The sequence below is a fragment of the Onychostoma macrolepis genome, chromosome 24, assembly GCF_012432095.1.
Source record: "Onychostoma macrolepis isolate SWU-2019 chromosome 24, ASM1243209v1, whole genome shotgun sequence".
NCBI classification, from domain to species: domain Eukaryota; kingdom Metazoa; phylum Chordata; class Actinopteri; order Cypriniformes; family Cyprinidae; genus Onychostoma; species Onychostoma macrolepis.
The window spans coordinates 10,271,880-10,288,129 of NC_081178.1; the positions used below are offsets into that span (position 1 = coordinate 10,271,880).

General features: G+C 36.4%; 1 protein-coding gene across 6 annotated transcripts in view; it reads left to right on the forward strand.

Moving 5' to 3' along the window:
* The first annotated feature begins 441 nt into the window (after positions 1-441).
* Positions 442-16,250, forward strand: part of pdha1b (pyruvate dehydrogenase E1 subunit alpha 1b) — an 83,793-nt gene continuing 67,984 nt past the window's right edge. For 2 of the 6 annotated variants that reach the window (XM_058765183.1, XM_058765186.1), the window contains exons 1-2: positions 3,876-3,943; positions 14,592-14,761. Coding sequence is in view for 2 of the 6 variants with exons in the window: in XM_058765179.1 (XP_058621162.1) it covers positions 741-787; positions 3,907-3,943; positions 14,592-14,606 (99 nt within the window). In the remaining 4 variants the exon portion in view is untranslated. Of the gene's footprint in view, positions 788-3,875; positions 3,944-14,591; positions 14,762-16,250 lie in introns of those variants that run through there. The other 4 variants (XM_058765179.1, XM_058765185.1, XM_058765181.1 and 1 more) reach the window with 4 other exon arrangements.

Here is a 16,250-nt window from a genome sequence, read left to right on the forward strand (position 1 = left end):
GAAAAATAAAACAGACAAAATGAGAGTAACGTTTTACTGTCGTTTGTGTTTGTCCTTTGGTGCAGTAGCTGACGGTTTAATGTAATGAAATGTACTTTTAGGAGGAGCTACAGAGGTTAGTCTTCATTTTTATAACACTTTTTTGTGATCATAACGTTTCTGTCTGCGATGGAGAACAAACTGGCAGGAAGATTTAATAACTTGCTCAAATGAAACAACTAAAACTAAGACATACTGATTAATTTTTATTTTATTTTATTATTATTTTTTATTAATATGCAATTAATTTCCTTTTGCATCAGACCCTTCATAGCAGTCACTCAATTCGTGCTACTGTCGTGCTGCAAACTTTAAAGGGAATTTTAAAGAGCTTATTTTCCCTGGGAAAACGCCATTGTTCGTACTGAAACAATAGAGGCTGCAGGCAACCGCAGTGAGGCGGCATGAATGGCGAAGCTCCGGGTCAGTGCATTGGGTCTCAGGCCCCAAAGCCCCCTTTCCCTGTGCACCACAATGACCCTGCGCGAGGTCGAGGCTCCGCGGGGTCACAGGGCATCACCTATTGTTCCGCACTTCAAAACAGATAAACATTTTTTTAATCTAGGTTGGCCAGAAGGCCCTGTTTCTCAGGGAAAATCTGGTAAAGTTGTACTACGAGTGCTATAGGCCAGTAGGACTTCTGATGTTGTTGGCTATATGAATAAGACGTATAGCCTATATGTTAGAAATCAACGGAGCCAATGATCATCTTTCCCAGGATGAAAGGACCTCAAATATTCGCTCTCAAGTAAGGCAGAATTTTTAGACGTTTCCATGCAGTAATGTGCAGCAGACTAGCTTACATATATGGCATGATTTAATGTATGTTAATCAAAGATTACTCGTTTTTAACCGTGAACACGCGACTTAATATGTTTTGGTTGGTGTATGTTCTTTTTCCTCAGTGCTATCGTTGTTTCAAAAGAAAAAAGGAAACTAGCTTAACAATGTGAATTACGCCTGAAAGAGTTAAATGACAACTTTCTCCACAGGTCCAAAATCATTCTAAAAATCTTCACGACGGATTAGTTATTGTTTATGCTAGTTTCCTTGTCATGCTAGAGATAGCTTGTGTTTTTAATGTCGCGTCATGTTTTACAGTGATGCATTGTGTTTACAATATTATTGCACAGACCATGCAACATTTTTTGTTGAAATGACTGGAAAGCAGGGTTCATTTTTCATATCTTTACCAGTTTCATTAAAAATAAATCAATTGTCAACTTAACATAAGAGCTGGCATTTTTAACGAAATACCGTGTAATCAGAGTAAAAATGTATTGAACTAATGTTACGTTGCAGCTAAGTGTAATATAAAACTTTGTACTGAACCTGTAAATTGGCTAACACAAGCACGCATGTCACAACATTTCAAAGTTATCTGACACTATATTAAACACGTTAGTACATGTAAATAATTGTTCGAACGATTATGCAATGCAGTTTGTGCATTAAAATATCAATGTGACCAGGTGCGTTTTTTTACCTGTAGTTTACGAAAATGCAAAGCATGGTGCATGTTGCGTTCAAATCACACAACATGAAACCACGAGACGAGACACTAACGAGTGCTTTTATTTCAATTGCTTATATTTGTGCAAATTTAGCATGCATTATTCTGAAACGTAAGAAGTACGTTGCATAACAATCCGTTATAAAGACTGCGAAACTGCTGAGCTTCCGTCACAAATCAAACGCATTGTGGTTAGATGAGGGGTATGGCTCAGCTTCCTCCAGCTACCGACCGAGCCATCGTCACATTCTGTGCGATTAAAAAAATAAAACCCACTATATTTTATGCGTCTTTTTTCTCTTTTAAATCACTTAACATGTACGTTGACTCTGGCACACGGAATATTATCTTTAAATGCTCTTCAGATAAACTATCCTGCCAGGTAATTGATTTTGTGAGCTGAGTATTTGTGAGCATGTAAATGCATGCTTTTGAGGAGATCTGACCTTTAGAATTGCATTCCTCAATTTCAAATAATGGACAGAGTGCATACTATTAATGGTCAGTCAAATCTTTTATTCAAATTGAAATGTGTAGAAAAAGACCCAACATAAATTATCTATTTGTTGCAATTTAATGCAAAATTTGGTTTCATTGTTTGTCATATGCAATATATTGTCTTAATCATCATAAGCAAAACGGAATCATTTTGATTTATTTCAAGAAGAATGCAGTTAGTAGCATATATGTGTGTTTATGCAACAGACTCCTTCAACCTTGCTAATCTACAATATGGATTTTATTATCAGACCTCAGTGTTTGTATACTGTATATCTCTCTGTGCTGAGCAAACAGCAGCAGGTCAGTGATGGAGTGATGTTTATGAAGTCCCTGTTTAGATTTGTGCTCCTCATTCTGCTCTCAGCTGAACTGGGAGGGGAGTCTTCCGTTTTTCACATTGTCTGTGTAAAGGATACAGTCCTCATCCATGTGAAAGAACATAACTAAGGTTTTCCCTTCTCTCCCACTGTGACCTAATTTAGTTGTTAATAAGCTGTTAAAACTCCCAAAGAGTGCTGCTTTAGAGGATTTCTAGGTACTGGACTTGGATAGGAGTGGAGTCAGGTCAGGTTGTACGAACCAATCAGAATGCACTACAGGCCTCTGATGAAGTTTATTTTAGGTGCTTTTGCCCTTCACAAATTGTATACTGTGCACTAAGCTCAATCTGTATACACTGATTGTGATTAAGCTTTGTAGTTTTATATAAAGTATCCCTGATACACTGGGCTTTATACTCACTCACATGCTAAGTATATGTGTGTGTACCATTCATATGCATGAACCATTGTCACCTTTGTTTTTTTTCCTGACGGGTCAAGAAAGCACATGACTGTGTTTGGGCTTCTCCTGTCCTACATCTCTTGAGGTCAAACATGCATGTTGAGGCATCTGATCTACTAGCCGCTCTCACACTGAGCTGTTAAATGTCAGAAAGAAAGAACAGAGAATGAAGGCCATTAGAGTCTGTTCTTAGCAGTCAGCCTCTGCTTTTATTTCCCTGCCAGCTTCAGTTTTTTGACTGACAATTAAAGAAAGCGAGAAATTGTACAGTAGTGACCAGCTCTGACTTGTGTTGGTCACCTGTCCACACTTAACTCACCTGGCAAAAAATTACCCATTGTTTATATTCAAGGACTGAAGTGGGTGGGAGTCATTTTCATTTTTGTTATAACAGAGAATTAGTTTTGTGTAAATGGAGATTTTTAAGTCTGTTCCTGAATATCTAATGCATCTTAACAAATTTGTGCATGAAAGGCTCTTTAGAATTAGCCCATGTTCAGATAAGGATATTAGTTTAGTGTTTACTGTGCATTATGAACTGTATTATTATTAGAAAGTTATATATATATATATATATATATATATATATATATATAATACTGCATTATGATTGTTGGGATTTTGGTCACATGACCCAATCATTTTGCTGGTAAGTGTCATCCTATAATCATCTTGGAAATAAAAACAGTTATTTTGCATTTCTAATTTGATGATCTTAATTTTTTTTGCAGTGCAGTAAATAAAGTTTTAAAAGAATGTTAAAAAAACTATGTACAGTAGACATATTAAATATTGTATACATATACAGTACACATATTAAATATTGCAGGAATACTGATGTTTATGTAAAAAGTCTGCTAAAACATCAAACTGTATGATGCTGTAATATTTACATAACAATATGGAATGGAAGTGTTAATATACCGTATCATCTTAAAGGCATAGTAGGCCTACACCTGAAAATGTGAATTCTGTCATGACGCGTCTGTGTTTTTTCATATAATGAGAGTTCTAATGTTGTTATTAATATCTTTAAAAGATATTCAAGCATCATCTTTTGTGTTCTGCAGAAGAAAGAAAGCCCTATACGTTTGGAACTACACAAGGGTGAGTAAATGATGACAGAATTTGAATTTTTGGGTGAACTATCCGTTTAAGGTTTCTTTTTCATACGTTTTTTCCTGCGAAAGGAAAATTTTAAGCACTTATCATACTGAAATCTGCAATCTCATCTAACCCCCTTAGCATTAAACTACATCACCTGTAAATATCAAGATATCCAGCAACAACAGTAGGCTTATAATCAAAGATACAAGGCTGCATGGAATATCTCTCAACTAAATATCTGTCATTTTATTACAATGCATCTCTGTAATGTCACCTGAAAAGTGACAGATAAATCGGCACCCCAAATAACAGTTATTATGCTTTCTGTGTGTGTGTGTGTGTGTGTGTGTATGTGTGTGTGTGTGTGTTCTACATTGCTGTAGTTCTTCCAATGCCACAATTGTTTCAATAGGTTTGCATACAGCTTTGCAACAAACAATTTAATTTTTTGAAAATATCACTTATCCCCCACAGCCTTTGAAATGCTGTACAACTGGCTAAAGCGGTTCCACTGGAAATAGTCAATTTGTCAGCATAAACAAATAGACAGATAGAACCAAAGGGGCTGGAAATTTCAATTGCAGCTCAGGCTTCGCATTGCACATCCGCCCACATGCGCTACCGAATCTTCATGTGCTTTGGTGGGTCCGCTGAAGGATCTAAAGGCTTAAGCTAAACTCAAATTAATTGATGACAGATTTATGCTGTATGTGGTTGTAAAGGATTTTGCATACATTCTGTAAAAGCAAGACATTTGATTGAGAACTATATGTCTGTTTTTAATTGAAATCTAATTAATGCATTGTTTTTAATTCTTAAAATCATAAAATATACATATGCAAAGAGAATTGCTGTGATTTACACTGTAAAATCTGAGCAGATGCTTCCAGTTTTTGTAATTAATGTAGTATAAATAAAATCATATTTGTTGGCGTAATTAATGTAGTCAGGCTGAGTTAGTCTTTTTATTTAATATTTTTGACTTCAATAGAACTGGTTGATTTAGATGTGAAGCACATTTTTAGCACATTTTGTTTTTATTTCTTCTCATCATATGCAGCATTTTTCATTAAGCACAGGTTGTCTTTATAGCCAAAAAGGGTGCAAACCATAAACCAAGTTAATATGGGGGCATCAGACATTAAAGTGAATATTTGATTCTACCAGCCGTTATTTGCACCAAACTATGGTGATAATTTTGGCCATTTATGATGCTATTAATGCAGCGAATGATGGGCGAACATATGTTTCCATGCGATTACTATCCTAGTGACTTGCTGTCCTAGTTGCCTGCTATCGCCTGACTGCTGGAATGAGAATATGTGCCTTGAGTTAATGCTGATTGCAGCAGCTGCCAACACGTGAATCTCCATGGCAACAATAATGGTTGCCTAGCAACCATGTTCTTTTAGGGACACTGGAAGTGCCCAAAGGCTTACTAAAAATATATGAGTATAATTCCCCATTAATGCTTCAGCTACCTTTACTGCTGTTCCTACTGCATTTACCAACAGATACACACACCAACTCGCTGAGGGTTGGAATGGAAGCGCTTTGGAATTGAATTGCAATTTCATATACATAAAGCTCATTTTTAAGTCAGATTTAAAATAATCGAACATCCACTGTGGCTAACACTTGACAGCAGATAAACAATAAGACGTGCCTGTATTTTTAAACAGCGTGTGGATTCGTTGCATGAGCCTTCGGTGGCTGGTGTAATTGAACGGAGCATCAGCCATCTTGCAGCACACGCAGCGTGCATCTCGCAGCTCTTGCTCAGACCCAGGTGGCATGCGCACACGCAGAGGAACAAAGCATTCCATCAGTGCAAGTGACATCACTGCAGTCAGCTCAGCTGTTTCGGCCCACGTTCTATAAATTGCGGAAGAGGGTAAGGTGCAGAAGCTCTTCCAGGCCCATATTTTGAAAGATACCAGTAGATATATGAAGTATATTATTTTATGTGCAGTTCTTAAGTACGGCTTGTCTGTATTTTTAGAAGATTCAGTTTCTGAAGCTGGTTGATGGTTTGATGAGGCAGTTTGATGGATTTGACATGTTGAATGACTGTATTTTTCTCTTGCTTCGCACATACTGTACTATAATCAGTGGCTCTCAATCAAAAAAAAAGAGGCAATCCTATTTTATTTGACCCATAAGTTTGAAATTGCAGCATATATTGTGCTGTTATTTAAAATATTTCAAAAGATTGCATAGAAAATTGCATTAAATTTTCATATATATATATATATATATATATATACACATACTATGTGTGTGTATACTCTGTTTATGTATTATGTATGTATGAATGTGTGTTTGTGTGTGTGTGTGTGTGTGTGTGTGTGTGTGTGTGTGTATTAGTAGGTAGGTATTACTTTAGCTTTTGAAAGCTTTTGTCTTTCAAACACATTAAAATGCACAAAATCTTATTATTTTTTAAATTTAGATATAATGCAGGCTTTTTTGTCATCTTAACCTTTTTCACCTAATATATTTACTTGAAGTATATCCTGAGATTTTAAAATTTGATAAATGACTTAGGTCAAAAGTAATCTAAAAGTAATCAAAAAGTAGTTTGATTCATTACCTAAAATGTGTAATGTAATGGAATCGCGATTAATGGAATGTAATGGAATCGCATCCAAAATAAAAGTTTTTGTTTACATAATATGTGTGTGTACTGTTTATATTTATTATGTATATATAAATTCACACACATACAGTATATATTTTGAAAATATTTACATGTATTTACATGTATATATTTATATTCATAAAAATTATATTATATTTAATATATAAACATAGCATATTTTTCTGAAATATATACATGCATGTGTGTGTGTATTTATATATACATAATAAATATATACAGTACACACACATATATTATGTAAACAAAAACGTTTATTTTGGATGCGATTTTGGATGCCTTTTAATCGTTTGACAGCACTAATATATACATATATATATATATATATATATATATATATACATACTGTATATATATATATACATACATACATACATACAGGTAAATAAGTTATATTGTTGAAGTAGAAATTGATTCAATTATTATGCAATGCAATTTTTATATGATTTTCAAAATAGTAATTTGATTTATTTGTCAGTATAATCATATTTTTACATCTAAAATCTCAACCACAGAACCCATCAGGCCAGATTAAGAATATCCACTATTTTCCCAGCATGCCACTGTGGCGCTTGGTGAAGGGGCGCACCTGCTTGCAGGCTGATAACGCTGCAGCAGTACAGTGGATAGGCCAACTTTCCTATCTTTCACTATTGATCCCCTCTCAGGAGATAATGGCTCTCAGACCTGAGTAACTGACTGATTATAGTCACTTGATTCCTTCCCTCTCTCTCTCACACACACACACTGCCCAGTGTGTGTTTGATAACACAATAGCGAACCCTCTCTCTGGCACTGAAGGGGGAGTTAATGCACGTGCAGCTTAAGCTGTCGCCGCAGCGAACCGGGCTGGGCTGCAGCCGTTGGCGCAGTGCCAGCTCTGCCGTGTGCCCGCTATGTTCCCTTGCAGCTACTGCTCGGCCAAGCCCCGCCGGGCACTCTCTCATGCAGAAGAGGGCTGAGGTGGTACTGGCCGAGAGCCAGGACGTGTGCTTGCGGGATGGATGCCATGGGTGCAGCGCTACAGGCTGGCAGCAATGGGGAGCATGACGGTATTCAGAGTGGGTGAATGTGCTTTTTGTCTCTGCGCGCAGTGCCAGACAGCCTCTAATGAAACGCGTCTTTGTGGCAGGCCTCTCAACATCAAGTGGGCTGGTGGGCTCATTAACCTGACGACAGCAAATAAAAAGCCCCACACAAGAGACGCCATGATAGCATACTTAAGGCTGTTCGAACCCTCTTGCAAGCTTTGTAGCCACAGAACTGATGGAACAGCACATGTGAGAGTATAGCTTCGGGTGTTTTTCTTAGTGTCACATTTCTGCCTCGCTAAAAATAACTCTGGCACAACATATCATTTGTTCAGTATTACCAATAGTGATTGACATACTATAAGTACTATAAGTGACATACTATACTTTTTGAGCATAGTCAAGTTAGTTCTACTTTTGTGCTTATTGTTGGCACTTTCTCTGTTCTAAGAAGAACAAAGCAGCGATAGTTTCGCTATCGCTAAAAAAATTTACTTTTTTTTTTTTTTTAACTATGTTCATCTGTACAATGAACTATATTCGTCTGTGCATTTTAGATCATAATTTGAGATAAAAAGTCAAATTTATATATACTAGGTCAACATTATGAGACATAAAGTTGAAATTGAATAATTTTTACTTTTTATCTCATATTATGACTTATATCTCATAATTATAACTTTTTATGCAACTTTTTATGCAATGATGACGTACTGAGTCATAACTATGAGATAAAAAGTAATGACATGAAAAGTAGAATTTTTGTAATTATTATGACTTTTTATGTCAATTTTGACTTTTTATGTCAATTTTGACTTTATCTCATAATTTATCACTTGGAGTGTCATAGTTCCGATTTATGAGACACAAAGTAAAAGTTGTAATTATGAGATACTAAGTTAAATATGTGGTAAGTTGAGACATACTAAGTTGTCTTCATCAGATAAAGTCAAAATCAACATAAAAAGTTGAAATTTAGATATTAATGACAGAAATGTGACTTTTCATGTAATCATTTAGATTTTTTTAATTTCATGATTATGACTTTTTATGTGTTAATAACCAAAGCGTTTTTTTTTGTTTTTTCTGTTTTCTTATGTGCTGGAAATAGACTTCCATAATATGAAGATGAATAGATGATGACAGAATTTTCATTTTTGGATGAACTGTTCCTTTAAGGCTATAGATACATACAGTAAAGAGCCATTCGCAGGGTTGTGCTGTTTTAAAGCATGCGGTGCAACCAACTGCTGTTTTTAAAATCTCTGAAGCATTTGATCGGGTGGCTCGTATGTGTTTGCATTAATTAGATATTCACCATTTACCTTTTTTATATATATATATATATTTCTCTTCCTTTTATGATTTTTAATGTGATTTACATTGTAAATTATTTTCCACTGCTTTGGCTACACAGAAACATGCTGTCTTTTTCAGGCTGCGCTATCTAATTCTGGGATGTGGGAGCTCATGCTAAGGATTAGCATTAGTCAGGGTCGTCCTGCAGAGAAAAAAACTGAACATTGGTATAAATATCAAAGGGATGACTGTGTGCGACACTGACAAATTGCAGTTGAGGCGCCATTAATTAAACGGGATCAGTAATGTGTGTTTAAATGAATTTACTGTTGCATTATTGATTCGCTTGCCGCACAAATTATCTTTCGAGGTGCATATGGAGGTTGCGGGTCCAGCTCCCTGTGAAGGATTTGTCAGGGTGAGGTCTGTGGACGTGATCTAGGCCTAAGGATGTACCCGTCCCCATTTATCTGCCGAGGAAAGCCTGGGGGGAATAGAGGGGGGTGGCGGAGCTTGCCGGCTTTGTTTGCATTCAAACTGCAGATAACAAGGAAGCCCGAGCGGCAGCTCAGAGAAATCACTGGCGCTGCCCATGCTGCCAGACTGAACGGTGAATTAGAGAGGTGTGCTTGCGTACTTCACACATGGCTGATTGTGTAGCGCACGTGCTTTGTTCTTTTCTCTCATTTTTCCTCCTTTTTCAGAGGGAAAGTGCTGACAGCATGCTGAAGCTTCCTCTATCTGTGTTTATTTTGCCTATGAACCATTTGGGCGCAAGATAATGTCTGTCTTTACTTTGTCGGCATGCGGAAAATAGATTTTTGGAGGGGGTGGAATTGAAATGATTGCTTTTCTTTCCTCTTTCTAATGTAATAAATGAATGCAAATTCTAAATTTAATCAGCCCATAAAAGCACATAGCTAACAAAGCCCCCCACAGCTCTAACACTGATCTGAATTATATTCGATTACATCTATACAGGCTCTGTAATGCATTAAACTCCAACCAGGCCTGTGACATTTTCTTTGCATTGTTCCCGAGGGCGAGATCGAGTCTGTCCATGCATCCCAGCATGCCTCAGGGCCCTGGCTGACTGAGGGAGAAAGCGCGTTAACACGCAGCAATTTGTCAGGACAGCAGTCCTCTCTGAATTGCAGTTCATTGACAGGTACACAATGCACCAAAGGCAAGTGCTCTGACTCGATAAAAGTGAATGATGCCCTCTCCTAGATGTTCGCTCTTTCTAATTTCCTGTAATGGACTTTTGTATGCTTTGAGATTTGATTTAAGTTGAAGCGGTCGGTTTTAGGAGTCTGTTAGCCGGTTTGCTTTTGCTCTAATTGTTTGAGAGTAATTCAAAGGCGGTGTGGAAAATGCTGCTGCTTCTCAGCTGTGTGTTTATAATCAGAGACACAGAGTATATATATATATATATATCAACCGTTTGCCAACTTTACCACCTACTTTAAGTAGCATCTCATTCATAATCTTCTCTTCTTATATTTCTGATTCACATGTGGTCATTTTTATCAGAATAAAATTGTAATGTCATCTCGAAGTTTACAGGTATGCAGGGAAATATTGGCATTTCTTTGTCTGCGGCAGTTCGTCAGTATTGTATGCACAACAATATAAATAATTCACATCTTATATGTACAACATTTGTATTGACATTTTGTTTGGGTACATGATTGGTGTCCTTAACTAACCACAGAAATAACTTCCATGATACAGCTTCGACAGCTACTATACACTGATTATAATAAAATAAATAAATAACATGTAATTTAGTGAGGCTTGTGCTTATAATAAATGCATAAACATTTGTTTCTTCTTTAATTTTGCTTGAAAGTAAATACTGTATCTTTCTTTAAGGATGTTTTGATGCTTTTATTGGAGAGTAAGACAAAGGCACTTATGCAATGTATTGAATGTTTTTTTTTTTCTGTCTTGTTTTCCAGAAAAAAAATATCTAAACATCTTTAAAAGGAGATAGATTGCAGGCAACATATGATACATCCTTTTAAAAACATGTCTTGAATTAAATGTAGTTTATTGTTTTTCAAGCTGCCTTCACATTTTTTCCTTACACCATTTATTGAGATTTATGCTTAAAACAAGAAAAGTAGAGAAATGGTGCTTGCAACACCCAGGTCATGGGTTTGATTCCCAGGGAATGCATGAACTAATAAAAATGAATGCAGTGTAAGTTGCTTTGGATAAAAGCATCTGTCAAATGCACAAATATAAATATATTAACATTTATACATATTATTAATTCATACTAACATTGTGCTATCACAATTTTGTTCTACTTTTTTCTTTAATCTGCTTTTTATTTGTATATTTTTATTATCTTCTTTTATTATTTTTGCAATTTTACAAGTTTTGAATAAATTTGTGAGTCTTGATTGAGGTAAACAAGGTTGGATGTTAATTTTGCATCACTGTCCTCCTCGGCAAGCGATGCAGCTTTGGGTCTGTGGCGAGGCTGGCTAGATTCCCATGGCACAGAGAGCAGCTGCCTTAGTTTCAGGGCTCTGGATAAAACTGTTTTTCTTCCATGCCGAGAGAGCGTAATGACAGTAGGGCCCTTTGGGCCTGCCAGCCATCTGCAGGTACAGGTACACACTCTTCCACCTCCAGATCTCTCTCTCTCTCTGCAGCGCTGCTCCAGCTAACTTCCTCTGCACTTTACACTTGTTGAACGTCCCCTTTCCATCTGTCCATCATGGTGCCTGCCCCTAGTCTTGGCATGCATGCGGTGCATCTGCTGCCAAGGGAAGGACAGAGAGAGAAAAAGAGAGATGGTGAGAAGGAGAGCAATAGCAGGCAGTATAGGGCAGATAGCGTATGACATTGTGACAGCAGACAGAGGTCAAACTCAGCAGGCACAGAACCAAGCAATATCATCAGTAGTGGCGCTGTGGGCCTGAACCTCAGGGGCCGGCTTCTCTGCCACTGTGCCCAAATCCCAAAATCTGTCTTTGTTTGTGCTATATGTTCATTTGATGCAATTACGGTGTCAATATGGTATAAATCAGCAGCTCATTTTTGATCTGTACTGAATTATTTTATGCTTTTGCAAAATTCTGCATGTGTGTGGTTTACCTAAACATAGCCGTGGTGGTATGAAAACTCACTAAGCCGTCGTGGGATGACCTAGATAACTGAAGCCAAAACGCTGCTCACCCACATAATAATGCCAGATAATTTATGCAGGATTGGCTCGTTTTTCCTCTTCTAATCATGGATCTGGAAATAAAGTGCGGCTGTCATTTTCTGCACCTCACAGAAGTTCTATATTTTAATACAGATTAATCACAAACATAATAGATGCTTTTGTAGGTAATGTTTATATTGAGAGTATTATGATAAAGAACAAAAAAAAGGCTGCGCAAGTCATGCTTAAATGCAGATAATTTTAATTACAGATGAAGGTAACTAATTAAAATAATTTGCATTTGAAGAGTTTGAGCAGTTCTATTTATATACAGTCAAACCAAAAATTATTGAGACACCAGATATAATTTTTGATATTTTTTAGTAGTGGGTGCAGGACAGATCACACCTAATGACTATGCCACAGTTGCTGTACTATTGCAAAATATATGGCAATAAAATTATACATATTTAGATTTTATTTGATCTTATGTATATGTATATATATATATATATATATATATATATATATATATATATATATATATATATATATATATATATATATATATATATATTTGTAATTTTGTTGTGTTTTGTCATTTTTATTTTTTTTATTTTAAAAAATATATCTATATAGTTTTCTTGACTTTTATTTCAGCTTTAGTTTTAAACTATAGGAAAATGAGAAATATTGGTTGAAATAAAAAAATAAATTACAATAAGTAATTTTTTCTTCATTTTTATTTTTAAGTAATAATTCTTTGTTTTTTTGTTTTTTTTATCTCTCTCTCTCTCTCTCTCTCTCTCTATATATATACACATACACACACTCACACACACACACACACACACACACACACACACACACACACACACACACACACACACACACAAACACACCTTATTAATAAGCAGCAAATTAGGAGTTTATTGAGGGAAAAGTCGTAGTTAATTGTGAATATGTGTTCCCTATTCTAAAGTGATACCATGAAAATAAAATAAAATATATTTCTCCATTTATTTTTTTCAGTCCCTCACTCACATGTTCCTGTGTGCTTAAACACACAGTCATTATTTTGTGCCGCTATCATGACCCCTGCACACATGCGGCATGTGAGCTGGAGAGACGGAGGGGAGGAGGGGTGGAACATGATGGTGTCTTTCTTTCTTTGCCTTTCTCTGTCCTTGTCACTCCCTCTTTTCCTCTTATTCCATTTTTTCGTTCGGTTTTCCTCCAATTTTCCATCTTTCGTGCTCTCTTTGTCATTCATCTCCTGTTCGTTCCATACACACTGACACACAATGGATAATGAAAGGCAAATAATATCTCTGTTTGGCAAAATGCGTTCAGCCTAAACAGCACCGAATCTTCAATTAATCTCTCCTTGACTGTGTGTTTATATGCTCACCTAGGGTAGAAGATGATTTGAAAAAGAAGAGATCCAAAGTAATTAACTAATAAATTTAAGGTGAACAATAGTGTGTACAAATACTGTTACATACCTTTGTAAAGGTATGTAAAAATACGCAGTGCTTGTGCATGTGCCCCTGCATGCTTTCATGTGTGTGTGTGTGTGTGTGTGTGTGTGTGTGTGTGTGTTTGTGTGCTCACTGGCTCTCACAGACAGTTAATAATGTTGCATATTAATCAGGGCCCAGGCGCCCTATGGCGGATCAAAGCCTTCAGGTTGAGATTTTCTGCCATTAATTTTCTGAAGATGTGGAAGAGGCATTTAACCCAGCTGGGGCTGCCAAATAGAGAGCAAATCGTTCAATGTCCTTCCCATTACATTCTACTAAAAACCTTAAATGCGGCTTAAAGGGATAGTTCTCCCAAAAAAAAAAAAAATTATCCTTGTCCTTCCAAACCAGTATGACCTTCCTTTGTGGAACACAAAATGAGGTGTTTAGCAGAATGTCTGAGCTGCTCCATACAATGAAAGTAAATGGGGACCAGGTGCATAAAGGACAAAATAGCTTCATAAAAGCGTCATTAAAGTATTCCATATCACCCAAATGCACAAGTCTTCTCATGTATTTATTTATTTATTGATTGGTTGATTGATTTTTTTTTTTTTTTTTTTAGACAAGCGATTTTGGTCTCTTTTTTGTATCTTGTACTGTTTTGTAGAGCTCTGCCAAAATAATTAAAAAATGCCTTTAAATTCCATTTTATATTATTTAATTCATTAATTCATTCATTCATTTACTTACTTGCTTACTGACTTAAATGAGGCAAGAGATTTTGAGAGTTTGAGAGTACCTTGTACTGTTTGGTGAAGCTCTGCCAAAATAATAATAATAAAAAAATACCTTTTAAAATTCCTTTTTAAATGTGGTTTTCTTAAGGTGCAGCTAATTTTTAAGCATCTAAATTTGTGTTAACCATGTCATATTAATATGTGTGCATTCTTTAGTTACCAAAAACATGCTGTTTTAAATCGCTAAACATTCATTAAGCTCTTGTTTCTTTTTGTGTTCTTATATCGTCCAGGTTAAGCATGACCAGGTGCAGAGAAAAGTCTTCTTGCTTCCTCTCAGCTGATTAGTGGAGCCGGTTGATTGGTGCAAATGAGGAAGCTTTTATCCTGCTTGAGTATAATCTGCTTTCATCTTTATTGGCTAAAAGCAGGCGTGATGCTGGCATGACCAAGGCTGGCCCAGGTACTGTCCTCAGAAAGGGTACTGACACTAATGTCTTCTGACACACACATCCCCCATGCCCTTCCTGTTAAAGGTACACACACAGATACGCTGCGGGAAAAAATCTCCAAAGCTTATGCATGCACTTTCCAATAACACTACTTTTGTGAAAAATATTTTTGGAAATATACACCATTTTAAAATGCACATTCGCAAGGCGAGCGGGAATGATTGGCGCTTTGTAGCTGTCGGCTTTGGCGTAATGGCTGCCTGTTTTCTTCTCATCCTCTTTTGTCCTTAAAGGACGCTGCCTTGCCTAGCTGCACAGATCCTTGGAGCATCTTTCCTATCTGTCTGTCCCTCTCTGTGCTGCAACACAGCCTGTTATTTCAAGGAAAGTGCAACCTTTGCCTTGGGCTTTAATTATGTTCAATTTGCCAAGCCGAGCCTGAAAAATTCAGAGGGTAAAAAAGCTCTATGACCTATTTATTAATGCTGCGTTGGGTCTAAAGCTACACTGAGATCAGCACTGCATCACTCAACAATAACATCCATCTCTGGAGAACAGACTTCAATCGCGTTGTACTCCTCACTTACAGCGGGAATTCATTACTTTGTAATAGTTCACTGACAAGTTACTCATCATTAAAAAAAATGTAAAAGTTTGTAGTTAATCGTGATTTGTAATTGGTGTATATTGTTGGAATTGTACATGAAACTGGCCAATGGAAATATATATATACATGTGTGTATATAAGTGTATATTTCTAAAAATATATATCTAAATTATTTATTATATGTTATTTTATAACAATATCAAACAAGGTTTTCTTTTCTCGAATGAGGTAAGTGATTTTTCTCTGTTTTTTTTGTACCTTGTACTGTTTGGTTGAGCTCTGCTCTAAAGCGGTGGAAGAGAGAATTCTTTGTGTCGATACAGAAGGAAAAGCATGAATGATTTATGGGTCAATCTGAAGGTTTCCCCAGCAGTGCAGTCACTGCTTCAGCCCTACAGCAGACAGAGACCCCCTTCCACCCCCTGAAACGCTCCCTTCTGCAGTCATGCAAATGAGAACATTCTCCAGCCAAGGCATGTGACAATTAGTTTTATTTTTAGAGCTTGTCCGATTTAACAATTAAGGCATGCAGTTGTTGTAGTCAAAGTGAATGAAAGCGAGAGAGAGAGAGAGAGAATGTGTCATTAATGTCACACCCTTTGTTTATAAAAATTGAGAAATATTGATCTAGATTTATCTAAAGAGGGCATTATTATTTTAGAATCTGTTGAAATATTGTTAAAAAATGGTTGGCCTGTATACTAATATTAAGTGTGCAATGGTAGTCTGACATGTATACAGTGCATGAGTGTGGCATTCATCATTTATGTGTGTGTGTGTGTGTGTGTGTGTGTGTGTGTGTGTGTGTTTGTGTTAGTGTGTGTGAAAGTCCACTGTCATTTCACCTTCCTCTCTTCTCTATTGCACACACCTCTACATCTTTACAAAAAGAT